The sequence below is a fragment of the Myotis yumanensis genome, unplaced genomic scaffold (assembly GCF_028538775.1).
Source record: "Myotis yumanensis isolate MYYU_CA2020_CCGP unplaced genomic scaffold, mMyoYum1.0.hap1 SCAF_3, whole genome shotgun sequence".
NCBI classification, from domain to species: domain Eukaryota; kingdom Metazoa; phylum Chordata; class Mammalia; order Chiroptera; family Vespertilionidae; genus Myotis; species Myotis yumanensis.
In genome coordinates, this window is record NW_027223754.1 from 14,328,965 (window position 1) to 14,348,289 (window position 19,325).

At 34.2% G+C, this 19,325-nt stretch overlaps 1 protein-coding gene across 2 annotated transcripts in view; it reads left to right on the forward strand.

The window, feature by feature from the left end:
• Positions 1 to 19,325, forward strand: part of SGCZ (sarcoglycan zeta) — a 611,636-nt gene that overhangs the window by 537,483 nt on the left and 54,828 nt on the right. For both annotated transcript variants that reach the window (XM_070407376.1, XM_070407377.1), the window contains one exon: positions 5,002 to 5,089. In XM_070407376.1, coding sequence (XP_070263477.1) covers positions 5,002 to 5,089 — 88 coding nt within the window. The remainder of the gene's footprint in view (positions 1 to 5,001; positions 5,090 to 19,325) is intronic.

Below are 19,325 nucleotides of genomic sequence, written 5' to 3' on the forward strand. Positions count from 1 at the left end.
ATTTCAGAGGTGGGAATGTTTAAAGCAAGTTTAAATTATATGTGTCCCATTATTTTGAATTTATTTTCAGAATTTGGTTTGCCATTTTAGAAAGGCTTGAAATTAATCACTGACCAGAGAGAGTGTATCTTACTCTGCTTGACAGGAAAGATTCTAGATCCGGACTGCCGGGTTTGACAACTACATCCTCTGTTATTTATTAGCTCTGTGATTTAGAGCAACTGACTTGTACTCCTTGCTGCAGTGTCTTCACTGTGAAACACAACGAATGGTCGCTAGCACTGCCATTAGTAGAGGACAGGAATGCAGTGAGGAATAAATGATTAAAGCAAACACTAATAGTGCCCCTAGCAAAGGTGAGGCCCTCGTCTGAGCATTTTGTATATATTATATCATTAATTCCTTAGAAACCCCACAAATCATGTATCATTACCCTGTGTACAGATAATGAAAGGATGGTACAGAGAAGTTCTGTGGATTGCTGAGTCAAGCAGTCAGCGTTTGGTAGACTCACTGTTTGAAATCAGTCAGGGTCCACTGCCTGTCTTACAACCACTTTCTTCATTTTCTTAATTTTTTTCATGGGCAATCTTACTTTGTGCTCAGAGATGTAAAGTATTTAGAGCAGCATCTGGCACTGATTAAGTACCAGCAAGACCTAGCTGCTGTTTCTACTACAATTTGATAATCTTGAGAGAATGAATATAGGAATCTGAAGTGCCTTATATACATACAACACCTTATACACATACAGTGGGGCCTTGACTTACGAGTTTAATTCGTTCCGAGACCAAGCTCATTAAGGAGCTCGTTAACTCAAATTACTCTATCAACTCAAGCAAAAAATTGGCTGAGAGACAGCTGGTATCTCAAAAACCTGGTTAGTCGGGACACTCGTAAGTCAAGGCCCCACTGTATATACACAACATCTTCTCATCAGTACAACATACTTTTTTTAGAGAAATGCCTATCACAGCAGCTTGTGAGTGTAACATTCTCTGTTTTGTTCTATTTTTTATTTACCTGCTTTATTGTCTGTGTGACTTAGTAGATTATGAAGTCTGTAAGAGAATAAAGTGTGTCTCTTTCTGTTACTGTTTTACACACACTGACAAGCAAAGAGCTGGGCACATCAGAGGTACTCAGTAAATATTTATGATAAACAAAGGTGAGCTCAATAGAAATACAAAGAAAAGAATCATTTTTCCTCCTTACTCAGTTTTACAGCCTATCACAAAGGCATTGCAATGAGAAGAACATTTTGCATTATTTTTCTACTAGAAACCTGGTGCACGAATTCTTGCACCAGTGGGGTCCCTTGGCCTGACCTACGTGGTCAGGCCAAAACTGGCTCTCTGACATCCCCCAAGGAGTCCCGAATTGCAAGAGGGCACAGGCCAGGCTGAGGGACCCCACCGGTGCATAATCGGGGCTGGTCAGGGACGCAGGAGGTTGGCCAGCTGGGGAGGGACTGCAGGAGGGCTCCTGGGCATGTCTGGCCTGACTCACTCAGTCCCGATCTGCCAGACCACAGAGAAAGTTAACCTACCAGTCGAAGCGTCTGTCCCCTGGTGGTCAGTGCACGTCATATGCTAAGTGATTGTCCAGTCATCTGGTCATTAGCATATTATTCTTTGATTGGTTGAACATATGACTGGACAACTGGACACTTAGCATATTAGGCTTTTATTATATAGGATTAAGCTTTTATTATATAGGATAACCATTAGCAAGGTTACAGCCAGATCCTCAGCTAAATAATATGTGCATGAAAGGTTCTCAGGCCCATTTAGTGGTGCCATTGCCTTTCTCCCTGTATCTTCTACTGGCTTTGTCTCAAGAGTAGCATAAGAAGCATAAAGAGCATAAGTATATTTCCTGTAGTTACAGCCAAGATGCAGGTCAACTCCTGAGAACTGAAATACCTACGAATAGAGGATATCCTAGTTTTAGTGGAAAGATACTTGAATCTAAGTATGAAGTTTTTCTTCCTCCAAAGAAAATAAAGATATTTATACTAGTGCATTGTGCAGACTAAAATGCCACCTGTTCATCCTGACTATGTTTATTCCTACTCCATGAGATAATACCACCAAATAATTGTCTCCCCATTATGTTCCCAGCAAAAATAAGCTAGAAGGGAGTACTGTTATGTCTATTTTACTATCTGAAACTAGACTGGCTTTCCAAGTTTTGGAACACAGACAGGCAATATAAAGGAGCATGAAGAGAGAATAGAAAGAAGAGAGTGGACAGCTATGATCTATTGGTGGAAGTGATTTTCTTATGTAGAGAACTTTGGAGAAATGAATGCAAAGACGATATCAAACCTTCTTATTTGTCAATCTTTTTTTGGAAAGATGTCGTTTCTTGGTACTGATTTTCACTTAAAATGGCTTTGTTATCAGATTTATAGATAGTTTAGGATTGTATCCTCTTTAGATGATTGAAAGAGTTGGTATCATTTTTACCATAGATATTTTTATCACATACATATTTTTGAATTGGTACTGAGGGGATATTGTGTAAAAAGGTTATGTGTTGGACCTAAGATAAATAGGCCTTGGTTTTAACCCCTCAAAATGTTCCTGTGCTTTATCTATAATGCAGAAATATGGTGTGATTTGTCAATGAAAATGGTGTCCTTACATGCATTACATTTCATTTACCAAAAATAGTTACTTGGCTTTGATTCAGTTCACCTTATCACATTTTACCATACTGATGTAACATAGATATTGATAGCCACATGAATATAGTGTAGAGGATTGTTCATTGCCTCTGATAGCTGTGTGTTTATATTTTTAATCAGTAAAAAGATTGCTATTTTAATCATAGTCCTTAAATTATATTTTAAAATGGTCAGACTTTTTAAAAAATGCTACAGTTCACAGAAATTTAGGTTTAATAATGCAAATGAAAGCATATAGTGTCATTGATTTTAAAATATCTAAACTACAGCCATACATGTTATATCATAAAATATTGAAAAAATGTGAGTGAAAATTCTACCAAAATTTTGTATGTTTTGAACAGCAAGTTTCTTTATAGGCTTCTGCTGTTCTAACATTCAAATTAATGTTATTTAATTAAAAGCTCCTTTTTAAGATAGATAAGTAACATGTATTTATTTTTCCAACATAAAATGAAATACTTTTTGTGCTTTTATGAGCTTTTGCTTTGTGCATTATCCTTACTGGGTATAATTCTTTGCAAAAAAGTCCAGTCTCAATCTATATTGTAAAAAGAATTTGAACATATTTCTTGAAACAAATGATGTAATTAATTTAAAATACTTCCGATATCTTCAAAGATAAATACCTGAAGCATAGAAATATCTATGGAAAGAGAGGGAAAGACAGAGAGAAATATTGATGTGAGAGAATCACATTGATTGGTTACCTCCTGCACACACCTGAGGAGGGCCGGGGGCGGGGAGGATCCTGCAACCCAGGCACATGCCCTTGACTGGAATGGAACCCTGGGTCCTTTGGTCCACAGGCCAAACTGGCTAGAGAAAGACCAGATTTTTTAATTGCAAAAATAACACGATTTGCAAAAAGAAATAAGTTGTGATGAGAGACAGGAAGGGAATGAAATTTTATTATAATGGTTTTTGTACAACTATGCCTCACTTTACAAAATACATATCATCTTCAAAATGTGGAAATTATTTTAAAAAATCAAGTCTTAGTTTAGATATATTAGCAAAGCACACTTTTAAGAGAAAGTTTGTATGTGTGCTTGTGTTTGTTCAGTGCTTTGTATCTCGCCAAAGGGGCACAAAATAGCTTTAGAAAATGCCTATAGTCTTTCTATGTCTATCCAAATCACAGATTCCAAATCCTAATCTAGAAAGAGTTTTTATATGGCTTGCATATGAAAGTATGTGTATATTTACATTGACATGGAAGTGACACACCATCTTGATTGTGAAGATACTATTGGGAGATATTTTCATTGTCACACAGAGTGAGACAGCAAATATTTGTTGAATGAACGAATGGACAGTTTGTAAATAATCACCCTGCTTACGTTTTAGATCATAAAAATGATAATGTGGTCAGTTGTAAGTTAATTGTCTGAGACAGGTGGTGGCAAAAGCCTCATATACTAATTTCTTAGGCAATGATAATGTCCCTCCATAAATTATTTTACTATTAAGTACTAGGCCAGTGATAGAAGGAAACATCAACCAAGGTTATGTATACTAAAAGAATTTACAGGCAAACACCTTATGTTCTATATACCTCCTTACTTAAATCATTCTGTGATTTACAAATAATTTCTACATGGGGTAAATGGTTAAATATTTTTTATGAAGATGTATTTATCCATTCAGTAAGCACTTAGTAAATGCTTTCCTTCAGCAGTATGTTAAGTAGTGGGGCTATAGTTGTGTACACATGATAGCCATGGTCCCTGTGCCATGGATGGTTTCTCTTGTGACAGAAACAAAGAAAAAAACAAGTAAACACATAAATGAGCAAAATAAATTCATCTTATGATAAGTACTTTGAACAAAATAAGTGAAGACTGGGAATTTGGGAATTGAATGAATCTATAGTTACAGTTTTCAGGGGAAGCAATTTAGAGGAAACATTTAAGCTGAGATCTGTAAATTGCAAGTTCAGCTTAAAAAGATACTTTCTCAGTTGGATAAGGTCTAGAATATCTCCAAAAGCAGGCCCCTGGGAGGGGAGAAGGAGAGAGACTAGAATGCCTATGATGCATACAATAACCAGAAAAGTTGGAAATGCTTGCACTCAATAGTTAATGCCCATTTACCAATGTAGAAACATTCCCATTCTGTACAGTAGTTAAGAAGCACCCTTATTTTTATATTGTTCAACCCATGTTTGGGATGTTAAAATAACTGCCCAATATAAAACAACAAAATAGAATTTTGATAATGCCCAAACAGAGTATAATTTTATATATTAAGTTATGACTATATATCTATTTTTTATTTGATTTCTTTATTTTATACATGTTTCCCAGGATAGTCCACTGGTCTTACAGTCTGACAGGAATGTAACAGTGAATGCAAGAAATCACATGGGGCAGTTAACTGGACAGCTGACAGTAGGTGAGTCTCTGGGGGTAAAATTGCTTCTACCATCTTACTCCATTTAAAACTCTTGTGGTTGTTGAAATTGGGAAAAGCAAAAGTATATTATTTCTCTAATATATAACTAGACATCCCAATACAGCCCAATAATCTTGCACATGATTTGTTTGTCATGAGGCTAGCTATGGTTTCCTCTGTTCGGTAGTTATTCCTCTTGTCAATGTGTTATTATGGGGCTGAATTATATATTTTTTGCTGTTATTACTCTTGAATTATAAACTGCACAATTTTCTTACCAACTATCTCCCTAGTATGTGTTCAATTATAGTAAATAGGCTTGAACAAACATGTAAGATATAACATTATGTGGTCTATGTATCCTTTATTTTAGGCAAATAATTTACCAATAACTATTATTTTCAGCTTATATAAATTAAAAGTGACATAATAGTTGAATATAATAAATCTAACATTTATGAATTACTTATAAATTTGATATTGAGTCATCTAAACTTTAAGGCTAATAGGCTTTAGAAGTAATAAATACCTATTTTATCATATTGTCAAAATTTTAATTTAGAGGTTCATAATACATGGCATTATTATTTGAGTCAATTTGTATAAGAAGAAAGGCAAATTAAAAGTTAGTCATAGTTATGTAAGATAATACAAAGATTGAATTTATGTGTAATTTTTAAAGTACTTTTTTAGAATATAACAATTTTCTGTGGGAAAATTGCCTACTACTTATTGATTTTTTTCTGTGTGTTATGTTTGTATGTATGAAAGTATATTACAAATGATAACTTACAATTTTGAGGACTGAGTTATTCTTAACGATGATAAGTACAGCATCATTTTAATGCACATGTATGTTTCTAATATTTCTAATTAAACTACACCAAATTATATCATTTAAAACGTGAGATTTATAGACATGATTTTTATTCCTTCTAGTTCCTTTATAGGTATTGAAATACTTCTTGGTACGCTATTCATTTTATGAAACCAAAAGTGGAACTTATATCTTAACATATATTTCTAAAATATATAATTGCATTTTATTTATAATAATTAAATTTTATTTTACATATCTTTAAAGTGTAATAGTTGGTCAGTAGGTATCTATAAATTACTATAACTGGTTAGTATTTTGTGATCCATAGAAATATATCAATTAGGAAGTGGGGTCATATGTAAATGTATTCAAAATTAGAGAAAAGAAATATGTCTATGGATACAGAACTAGTCCAGAAGCACCAGGCACTAGTGTAAGTGACCTGCCAACTCATTATTGTTACAATGTGGGAACTGCAGAAACAGGCGTAAGCTGGCAGGTTTTTCATATCATGATTTTCTTAATGTTGAGAACACTTTAGATAGATAAAACTTTTTTTTATATCCTGGTCTTGATTTAATAAAGAAAAGGTCCTTAGTGGAAATGCCTAAATGTATATTAAACACAAAAAGACATATACAAGTGTCCACTGTAATACAATAGCTACATACTAGTAACTATTGTTAGTAGAGCTGAACAGCTGTTTGATTATATGGAGTAATCAAGTGCCATTTGCATTTTGCTGCATGCTTTCCTGCTGGAAATATAAAGAAAGATAGTATCATGATTGTATTTTCAACCATTGTCTCCAACTGATTTTAATATAGTATCAGTATTTGTCAGTTGAGAAGAAAAGAGAAGAATGAAAAGACAGAGAGAACGGGTGGGTGGAGGGAGAAAGGTTATGCTTCATTTTAAATGAAGCAAATCAATAAGTTAATGATATAGCAGCTTGTATCTGATCTGTGGATGCAAATATACTCAATCCATTGAGGCTTAAACTAAAAACCGTTTAATATCCTGGTCATTGGGGTCTACTCTTGGTGACCTCCGTCTTTTCGTTGCTTTGTATTTTCAATGGACCCAAAGAGACAAATAAATATCTAGAAAAGGGAGAGCTTGGAGGGGATGAAGTGTTCACATTTGAAGTCAAACCATTGGGACTCCCAAAAATAATTTATGTCTTGGGGACTCAGTTATTTCATCTCTAAAACAGAGATAAGGGCACCTATTTAGAAGAATATTGTAAGAATCAAGCAATTTCAGCCCCTCAAATGGTAGACAATTATATTTTGAATCTGGTATTTTGATGGTGGTGATTGTAATAATTATATGATCACTTAAGTTATAAATACATTGCTATTACTTGAGAAGTTTTATGATTATTTTCTAGCCAATGTATCTCTCTGATAGTAGTTGAGGAATATGTACTGGATTACAATACTGTTGCAAAGATATACTACAAAACACATCACAATAAGTGTACCTGATGTGTGGAAACATTTTAAATCATATTAGGATACATTTATCTCTAGGTAGAATTTGAAGATATAATAGGATGAATTTAAGCAATGTATTCCATCAGTATTCATTTTTAAAGACTTTAATTTTAGTTGTATCTACATAAAGTAGCTATTTAACCTTCTTTTCCTGCTACTTTTTAAATTTATTTCAGTTTTTTTTTGACATAGCTGAGATTTTTAGTATAAACATGATACTATTTTGCAATATTTTAAAATATACTTCCAAAAATGGACTCATTTATAAAAAATAAATTTATTTATTCTTCATTTTCTAAGTAAAACAATTCTAATCTATCGATTTCCATTAGAAAAGTGTGACAGACTGAATTCTTTTTCTACATTTTATTCCCATTATTTAAGGGAAAATAAAATGTCTCTTATCAGTAGCTACATGTGTCATATTTTCCCAAAATTCTATATATGTTTGGTCAGCAAAGCAAATATCCATTTGTCTTGTATCCTGCCCTTCTAATTTTTTCATACAAGCCTACCTTCCTGCCGATTACATTTGCAAGGGATATGTGTAATGGAAGGAAGGCCTGAACAGACCTGCTGTGTTCATTCTAATCCAGACTCTTTCTGAGACTATGAAACCAGATCATTTCTAATTTAATACATGCAAAGAAAACATTTTATACATATGACAGCTCAGACATATTCAAAATTAAATAAATCGACATTTTTAGATTTGGGATTTAAAAAAATCAATTGAGAAGTATTTTGTGTGCTTATAAAAGTATAGGTTTTGTGTTAAATTTATGTTAATAATAGAATACTACCCCTCCCCCCATGACGTGTAAGATTCCAGTTTTTCATAGGAGGAGATGAGTGAATTCAAGATTTCTTTACAGAATTTATTTTTCTTAGAATAAAGCTGAGAGGACTAAGGTTGTTTTTAAGAAGTGATTAAAGAACATACAAGATCCTAAGAGGTCAGATTCCTTCAAGAAAAAAACAAGAACTTTTAAACATGTGCCAGAGTCATTAACCAGGTCAAAATTTCTACTTTTTAATTATAAATGTCTATATTAGCAAGGTGGTTCTTTTTTTATATGTGACATACAGGGTGTGTGATTTTAGATGTTATATGTTCATATAACATGTTGATAGCATAATAGTTTCTATTTTTCAGGACATTCTCATCAAATAACATGGATAAAATGTGAAGTTTCCATTTTTGTGAAACATATCACATTTTCTTAGGAAACTGCTATAATGTGACAAACATAATAAAAAATCATTTTTTGGGCAGTGCATGTGTAATATTATGTAGTTTTGATATAGACTTTGTTCATAAAACTGGCCATTAATTCTGTAGTAATTGGATTTGCTAAAAATATAATTACCTTTCCAATAATATCATGGAGATAATTATATTTTATTTCCCAATAACATTACATTGATCTATAATAGAAAAGACAAACTATTGTAAGTAGTTTAAAAATATAAATGTTAATTTCACCAAATTAATTGCTCTTCAATATTTCTTAGCCAACTTGAATAAGGTATTAAATTATATGTTGCTTATTCTTACATTGCATTATAAAGTATTATTTAATTTTGATAAAGCAATAGCTAAAAAGTAATAAGATTTTTTCTTTTTTTACTTTCGTATGTCTTATTATCATTCAATAGCAGGAAAATAAAAATAAAAGGAGAATAAACTGAAAATTGAACATGGAATAATATTAATGAGAAAAGATAGTTTTGGTTTTAATTATTTTTGTTTAGTAGCATCCTTACTTTAAATTTCAGTCACAAACAATGTTGATTTAAAAACCCAGAATGATTGCTATGCGATCCTGTGTTGTAAAAATAATAAAAGCCATGCTGCAACATCTATATCATTATCCCAGTAAAACATTAAGACTAATTGGGTATTAAATAATTAGAATGTCATTGTTCTGAAATTTTTCTTTCAAACTGTGCTTAAGTCACAATCTTATGCTTCAAATGGAAACTTGTATTTCTTCATAATTCTTCTTATTTAGTGCTCAATAAATTTGGGAAAATTAATTAACTCCTAGAATTGCTAGCTGTTATTGTCAGAATCATTTACTCATCATTGATATTGTCATTTTCATTTTTCAAGAATCAGGGCATATCAAATTATATAAAAACCTCAATTACAATCTACAATTCCTCATTTTTCTTTCTTTAAATTTTTTAATCATCACCAGAGTGTATGTTTTTATTGATTTTAGAGAAAGAGGGGGAGAAAGAGAGGGAAAGGGGGGAGAAAAAGAAAGAGAGGGGGAGAGTATCATCAATGTGAGAGAATAACATGGCTTGGTTGCCTTCCATATGCACCCAACAGGCAACCTTTGGAGACAATGCTCCAACCTACTGAGCAACACTGGCCAGGGGTTTTTGTTTGTTTTTTTTAATTTTGTTTGTTTTTTGTCTGTCTTTATTCACTATTTCTTCAATGCTTTGAACTTCTTCAAAGTGATTCTTAAATACATCTAACTATATAGCAGTAAGTAAAAATGCCATGGGCAAGAAATTAAACACATTGACATTTACATTCAGTAGCAGTTTTCTTTAAATATTTCACATCGTCAGGCTTAATCACCACACAATACTGCAAACAAGTGCAGAGGGCTCTGCAGGAGAGCGGACTCAGGTTTCTTCGGAGTCTGAGGAGCTTGCTTGTCTTCATTGCCCCGGGGGATTTCTGAGGGAGGGACTCAGGGAGTTGGGATGATGAATGAGCAGACATGGCTGCACTGGCCCTTTGCCTTTTCCAGGGTCTGTCAATCCACTTCACACTTAAACATCAAATGTGCTTTATTTATGACTAGAGAAGATGTGCTTGATAAGAAAAAAATTATACTTTTATAGTTGTGTAAGGAAAATATTTTCCTTTGATTTGTTTACTTCTCACTTTGAGTCAATACACACAAATAATACAGTTCATAGGATGAAACAAACATTTAGAAAATAATGTTTATAAGGAGATAAAAATGTATAAATATATAAAAATACATTAAAATTAGTACAGTTCACCTATATATAAGCTATTTGTATCCTATAGAGTAATTAATTAAACTACATTGACCTTCCTGGTAGTAGAGTTACAAGGGAATTTTAACAAATGATGCGCTACCACTACATTTAAGGGGAAAAAAAAAGATATGAGCTTCTTATGGGAAACCAAAATTACACTGAATAAAATGTATACATCCTATATAATAAAAGCCTAATATGCTAAGCGTCCAGTTGACCAGTTGGCCATTCAACCAATCAAAGTGTAATATGCTAATGATACGCTAAGGCCACTCAACTGCTCACTATGACATGCACTGACCACCAGGGGACAGACACTCCAACCAGTAGGTTAGCTTGTTGCTGGAGTGTGGCAAATCAAGACTGAGCAAGATGGGCCAGACATGCCCTGGAGCCTTCCCGCAGTCCCTGCCTGGCTGGCCAACCTCCCGCATCCCTCCCCAGCCCTGATTGTGCACCAGTGGGGTCCCTCAGCCTGGCCTGTGCCCTCTCACAATTTGGGACCCCTTGGGGGATGTTGGAGAGCCAGTTTCGGACCAATCCTGTAGGACAGGCCGAGGGACCCCACTGGTGCACGAATTCATGCACCGGGCCTCTAGTTGATTAATAAAAAGAAAACTGGGTGATACAGCGTATACTGCTTTTAGCAACTCTACATCAAAGAAGCATTGGGCCTGCTAACATTTTGTCATAGTGCTTCAAAGAATGCAGAGAACAAGGCAACAAATTGCAGTTAGATAAAAATAATTGTGGGTGGCAAAAATAGAATATGTTTACTAGTTCAACTTAATTCAAGGATAAAGATCTAGACCTACCTGCAAGAGATGATGTGTGTGACCATTGTTTAAGTGATATATACCTTCATCTGGACTTGTCATTGATCAGATGAAGAAAGAGCCCAAAAATCTTAGTGACTGTGACTGTGGCTGGATCTTTTCGTTTTAGAAATCAAGTAACCTGATGATAAAATCATGCACTTGAGTAAAAACTGGAGACCCTATGTCTTTTAATTGTGTCAATGGCTCTCTGCCCACCTCACTACAGCCCCCAAAAGCCAAGATAGACAGATACACTCACACACACACACACACACACACACACGCACTCACACACACACACACACCACAGTTGTCCCCATAGAAGGAAAGCAAAGCCAGCACAACTTTAAAGAGACAGCAGGGTTGATGGAGACATCAGCATTTTATTCTGTTCAATATGCTCCAAGATAATTTGCTTAGGAGCTTTTAAAAAAAATTACCAGCCAACTATCATGACAAAATAAAACCTCTGTAAAGCAAGAAGTGCATAAAATCACATAAATTTAAGGATTAATTACATCATTAGTCACAAAATTTTAATAGTGACTATGTTATAATTAAGAATTTAATATACATTGATGCTTATTGGATTGTTTAAACCACTGAGCATTTTTCAATGTTCCACAATTTTTTTTTTAATGTTCCACAAATTTAAGTTAATTCTATGTCCTAAGATTTTACAAGATTAGATACAAAACACGTGCTAAAGATTTGATTAGGACTAATTATTAAGAGTTATTCTAGAATACCAAAAAATCAGAGCATAAGTTCAATGAAAAGTATTTTTAAAATACAGGCATATATAAGTTTTAAATAATACTAATAGTATGGGGAAAAATAGTATGAGGACTTGTCTAATATGGTTTATGTATCAAAACAATATAAAGGAGTATTTTCACCTAGAAATAATCATTTCCTGGGAAACTAGTTTTTGGAAGATATTACATTTTTTTTCTTTATTGATGAAGGTATTACATATGTGTCCTTATCCCCCCATTCACCCCCACCCCCTACTCATGCCCTCATCCCCCCTGGTGTCTGTGTCCATTGGTTAGGCTTATGCGCATGCATACAAGTCCTTTGGTTGATCTCTCACAGGATGGATGAAAAAATCAACAACTTATGGAAGGTATTACATTTTAATAATTAATAGCACTGGGCCTAGAACAGCTTAATCCCAGATCTGTCACTTCCCAGTTCTGTGATGTTATTCAAGTCACACTGAATATCATCTCCAGTGTTCATATCATAAAGTAAATGCGAGGATTAAATAAACAGATATATGTGAAATTTGGGAAATACTTCCTGAAGCATTATGTGTATGTTAGTAATTGTAATTTTTGTTGGATCTCCATGTAAATAATTCTGTACACTTGACCACGTCTCTAGATTTTACTTTGCTCATCTATGAAATGAATATTATGCTACACTGCCTCCATGTTTCTCTCCTGTTCCACATCTAAAAGTGAAAAACTATTTTTTGCTTTTAGGGAAGGAAATTAGTTGATGAGTAATTTCATCCATTAAATCCCCACTGTATAGTAGTCCTGACAAAATGACACCCTATTTGAGTATTTGAAATCTTAGCCACAAATTAGAAGTATTTTAGATTTAGAATGAAAAATGTGAATAGACACAATGAAGAATGTGAATAAATCAACATCATTATGTTTTTATACTTTCATCAAATTTTATAATGAAATTTAATGCACAAATTAATTCAACAAACCCCATCAGCTTATTTTTGTAAATACTAAACATCAGCATGTTTTGTCCTGAAATAAATGGAGAAAAATGTAGATGAGGAGTTTATAATAAATATTTAAAGACCCCTAAAGTGACATGTAATCTTGCATTGAAGCAATTACTACTGTGAACACCTGGGAATTGCTTAATTGACTGCAGATGGTGTAGAACATAAAAAAAGTAGAAGGTTACAGATTATTCTTATGTACCAAATTTATGTTTTTTTCATTGACTCATTTTTTTAACTTAGAGAATGCTGTAGTAGTCTGGGACAACTTAATAAGAATGAATATTTTATGTAAAATAGGCTGCAAATCATGGAGAATAGATCAACAAAAACACTTAGGTTTATTGTTACACATACAGGTTAAATGACTAAATACATCGTTGATTTTTAAGGGTTCATTGTTAATATCAATCAATTCATATTAATTAAACTACTATTAACTAGTTTACTAATTCATCAGTTTGAAAAAGTAGTACATTGAAGCAGATGCCTATGATTTTAGGACAAAGATTGCATTTTTAGACATTAGGACCCTTGGTGTAACTCAGGTATAATGAAAATTACAGTATCTAAAGAAAATACAATAATGTGCATGTTTTAAAAAATCATATCACATGAGATTTTTACATCATTGTCTTAACATCCTGAGTCATTACATTGCCTTTTTGGTGTTAGCTGCAGATTGTTATTCAATAAAGACAAAACAAATGCTTTGTCTCAAATATTTAATTAAACTCTCAAATATGTGGAGAGGTAGGCATGCAGGATGAAGGAATGCTGAGGATTTCTTCCTGGAGGACCTAGACCGAATTCTGAAGTAGATGGTTTGGCTCAGTCATTTCTAGCCTTGCCTGCTTCTGTCCTCCTGCTCTTATCAAGTACCTGCCCTAGTCTGGGATCCATCATTGTAGTTCTTAGAGGCCAGTTTCCACTGCACAGTGCTCTGTTTTATGGTCCTAAAGACCATCCCTGTAAGGTGTTGGCCTCTCCTTGTCAAGACCATGGGTAGCTAATCTGCTAAAATTGTCAGGGATACTAATGCTTTGACTAATAGGAAACGTCATGGAATGTCCTCCTTTTCAAGCAAAATATGTTTCAAAATATGGTAATAATGCCTTTAGTTGTCAAAGAAATAAACCTAGGCTTGAGTATTTAGGAATGAGCATGTGGAATAAAATGAAAAATGGTGGTTCTATTAGGTTGTAATACCTAGGCCAGTCCATCTCTTTATGTGGTGATAAAAAGAAGTAATATTGTTATTTTCAATAAATGTAATGCAAGAATTGGGTACATATTTATAACATAATACTAAGGAAAGCACTAAAGAGCTGAGTCACTATTTTGTTAATTATATGATTACATTAAATAATTTAAAATGTGCCACGACTATAGCTGTGTTTAAATTTTAATGGTAAGAAGATTGTAATGAAATAAAAATGATATATCACAGAGCATACGACAGGATAAGAGTAAAACAAATTAAGCAAAATACAAGAATGGTTATTTACTTCATATTTTAGATGTTTAGTGAGCACCGTAAGTGTATGACTTATCTGAAATTAATGAGTCTATAGTTTATACACTGAACCAAACTTTGTTTTTAATGAGGCTCCATTTGTGGGACTTCGTAATTGCAGGTGCTTTGAGTTTCATATATAATTGACTTATTGAACATGCAAATTTTTGTTGGCCTCAATAAGAAACGTGTCTTTGGAAATTTGCTTAATGGGGCATACTGTTCACAAATGTAAGGTTATGGGACTAATTATCTGAAAACATCTGTGGTAGGAAGCTAAATAAGACTTAGGGGTCCATGTGTACACGGAAGATTATTTATCTCAGTTTTAGGGCGTTGGATGAGGTTGCAGTGGAACCCAGACCACTAAGGAGCAATACTAATGGCCTGGCCATGGAATACAGGGAGATAAACTGTGGGGACCATGACTTATGATGGTCTATTAAGTGCATTAGCTTTTTTTCTCAAATTTCACTTTGGAGTATGTGTCTATTCTTATGTGTAGTTTTGGGGAAGTTCCAAGTCAGATAATGTATACATCAGAAAAATAAGCACAGTGGGAATAGAAAATGGAGTATAGGAAAAGGGAAAAATGAACCAGAGCAATTCTTGTTTTCAAGTATTTGCTGGACCCCTGATAATATACTCCGTAAGAGCAGTACCACATCTCCTTAAGACTACCTTAAAATTGCTATCAGTCTCTTAATCTGAATTCTTTGGTTAAAGCGTTTAACCAGCTCTGAATTTACTTGCAACCTTTCCCCACAATATTATACTTAGATATTTTGTCATATATTTGCCTAAAATCAAGAATATGAAACCTTATACTGCCCTCATACATAGGTCCAATTGTGGCATGGCTAGTTTTCAATCTTCCAGCTGAGGTCCTGTGTCTGCTGCTTTCTTTTCTAAACGCTCACAAACACATCAGACCACTGCAATTCTCATAGTCCGCCCCCCTCCAACCCCTCCAAGAAATTAATGCGTGTTAACGCCTACTATTCAAAACCTATCTTCTCTCATGTCACAATATTTAGGGAAAAAAATCTCTCATTTCTAATTTTGGATTGCTTTTGCCATTTTGTATTATTCTACAAAGATTACTGAAAGTAACGTACAGAACAGTCACGATACAAGTTATTTTGGGAGACTAGAGGGTATGGTGGCTCTAAAAAAGAAGCTTCCCCATAGTCTTTTTTCCTGAGTCTTCATGATTGGATCTCCTTTTTCCATCTCCTGTGGCCTCATTTTTCACTCAATTTTCACTTTTAAGTGAATCATTAAATGTATCAAAAAAAAAAAAAAAAAGCCGTACTGGAGAATTGTGGGAAATAAAACCTTCAATATTATACCTGGAAAATAAAGCCTTCAACGTCATACACGAAGACATTAATTACATGTATTTTTACATGAAAAGCTCTGAGAAATCATAAACTGTAGTCATTGCAATTACTAGTATAAAAGATACTGAGAACACCCAGTGCTGGGCTGGTTGAATCTCATAAGCCGCTGCTGCTGGGGCCAAAATGCAACAGCCACTCTGACCGAATTTGCCTGTTTCCTGTGAAGTTAACAGGGTCACAGGGAGGCTTTCTGTTTGTTTGTTTGTTTGTTTTTGAATTTCATCGAAGCTAATCAGCTTCCCTTCAAAATACAGCTCCTGTTTCTGTTTTCTCACCCATAAGCAACTGATCATTTAGAAGAGCCCCTTTTTTTTAATGCAACATTAAACAGATCGCCCCTGCTTTTGAATAACCTCCTCAAAGCTCAGTGAAAATAGAAGTTAACTCTGGGATTCATTTGTTGATATCACATTGATAACAAAGGCGATGAATGCAAACGAGGTAAAGCTATTGAAAATTCAACCGACGCCACTGAATAGTTTATGGTTCTTAGGATTAAGTAGTTTCAAAGAAAAGTGTGTTCAGAATCTAAAAGGAAGAGGTGCTGCGAGGCTGGTTTCCTGTCAGACAGCAGGCACGAGGCCACTGGCTGAGCATGGAAAATGATGAGCTCCTTCGTGCCTTTTCAAAATACACCAAGAATTTTCTTGTGTGTAGAAAATTTAACGGGTTAAGGAAAGTGTTAGTAGGGTCACAGTGTAAGTGACAAGAATAAACAGTTTTGAGAGTCTAATAAGTGTTTCAAAGCAAGAACGTCATGTGATATTAGAAATGATTTAATAATGATTATGATCTTAAATGGGTTTTTTGGCCTCCTTCCACTCTCTCCTTTATCAGGCTTCTTTTCCCCCGGGTCATTTTATAATTTGTATAGCAAGATAATAAAAGCTCTTTCATGTCAGAACATCAATAGATCTGAATTTATTATTTTTTTTTCTTTCTGTGTAGCAGACACAGTTAGAGGAATGAAAATAAAGAAATATTATTTAGCCTAACTGAGCTTTCACTGAGGGGTATATGTCAAAAAGCACAAAGCTATGTGACATACCAAATAGTGACCATGTGTTTTGGTGCAAAGCCATGGAAGGCACGCTTAGAAAATTTAAATTATGTTCCAGCTCCCTACTTCTGCATCCCCCCAGCTTCAGAGCTGGAGCTCTTTCCCCTGCACCTGCCACCTGGTTTATACCCCTCAGTTTCCCTAGTGATATCTTACCTGCTGACAAGGAGAATTCTGCAACTTACGGCATTATCACCAAAGTTCTCTTTTGTCCTTGGTATTTCTATCCCCTTATAAATATATTTCTACATGCATTAAAGTAACAATCTACTTTACTCAATTTAAAAAGTATCTACTTTGTTAGAACAGGTAGTTTGTACAGGTTTCAACTTGAAAAACTAGTAGGGTCCATGTTGTGTCATTTTTCATGTAAGTCCAAAAACTGTGGACATTATTTGTCATGCAGAGTCACTTTACTTTAAAAGTTTGAGCTCAAAGTGACACCCTGGTATCAAAGATGTGCTTTGTGATGCAAATTAGAAATAAACTGATGGATGGGTGCAAGTGAAGTATGTGTAGAGGATAAAGGATGAATTTAACACATCTTCCTTTGGGATTCCTGGAGAAGATGACCATCTGGGTGCAGGAAGTATATAGGAGGGTGCTTTTGAGAGGTACACAGGTAAGAAAATGAAGAAGGTATGAAGACAGGACGGTGGAGAGGAAGGAAGTGACCCTTAATGCCCTGCAATGGAGGCCTCAGTTTGTCCTACTAATAGGATCTCAGGGACTCAACTGCTGCTGGGAGTTCAGAATCAGTTCAAAGTGCCATAGGAAGCAGAAAAGCATCTGAGTGAAGAGCAAGGACTCTGGAGACAGGATACAGAGATTTATTCCCATGCATCCATTTACCAACTGTGTGATTTAGACAAGTTCACCTTTCTGTGTCTGAGATTCCTAACTGTTAGGTGGGCATAATGATAATATTTGCCTTGCTATTTTGATCATTAAATAAGTTGATATAAGTGACATTCTTGGCACATATTAAGTACTACAGATGTGCTAGCTGCTAGTATTAGTAGTATGTCTTAATGAGAGAACCACCAGAAAAGATTTATTCAGACATGCCATAATTTTTATCGGATGGTGATCACTCAAGGTAACATTTAATTCTAGCATCTAAAGGTTATTGAGTGCTATCACTTGATTTATTGGCATGGGCAGGTGCTTTCACATGTCATGACATTCACAAGACTACTGCTGGGCGATAAGCACAATTAAATTACCCACAGCATCTGGCCCTTTAACCAGTCACTGACAGGACATTAAGGTTTTATATTTGTTCTCTCTCAGTTTTCTGACATTCCAACAGCTCATTAATTCTGGCAACAATAAATTATTCTAGATGTGAATGTTTTATATGAACATAAAAATGAGTAGTGAATAATGCCTTATATCAATTTATTACTTTACATTGTTATTTATTGAAAATATACATGAAAAAAGTGAACTCTAGAACTTTATTAAAGTTATCAGTTTCCCACAAAATTAACTGACAGATGTAAAACAATTCAAATGGAAATACTAATGGGTATTTTACAACTTGATAAAATATTTCCAAACAATATAATTAAATGAAAAGCCAAGATAATTTTAATATGTGTAACGTCAACTATTACAGGCACAATAACTAATACAATTTGGGGCTAAAAAGATCAAAAGCAATAACTAGACCAGGATAGAAAACCAAGGAAGTTACCATGTATTTACAGTAACTCAACATAGGTTAAAAGTATCCTGTGAAGTCAATGGGATGTAAGAAGGGGAATTACTAAACACAGAAGGTTGACTTAATTGTTCAACAGTTTAGCGGCAGGAGTTAAATCTCTACAACTTTATACAATAAGACCAAAAATTAACCTTGGAGAACTGTAATGGTTTTATTTGAAATTAGAAACAAATATGAAGAAAAGTATATATTAGAAGAGCCATCTGACCTTGTGTGGAGAAGGTCTTCCAGAGTATACTGTGCACTAGAAGATGCAGAAGAAAAAAATTAATTGATTTACATGAATGAAAGTTAAAATTCTTCTAAAAGTTAATACTCCCATAAACAAAACGGAATGCCAATATGTAAATATTAACAAAATTACCGTCTTATTTGAGTTTGTTCTCTAAAGAAGGTTTCTATTTTCAGTTTATTTTTGAGTATGGTGTAAGTTGGTGGTCTATATTAGAGGAATCCACAGGCAGCAAAATCTCAGACATATGCCAAAACAATATCTTCACCGATACAGCTCCTAGGGCAATGGAAACTAAAGAGAAAATAAACAAATGGGACTACATCATAATAAAAAGTTTCTGTACAGCAAAGGAAACCATCAACAAAACTAC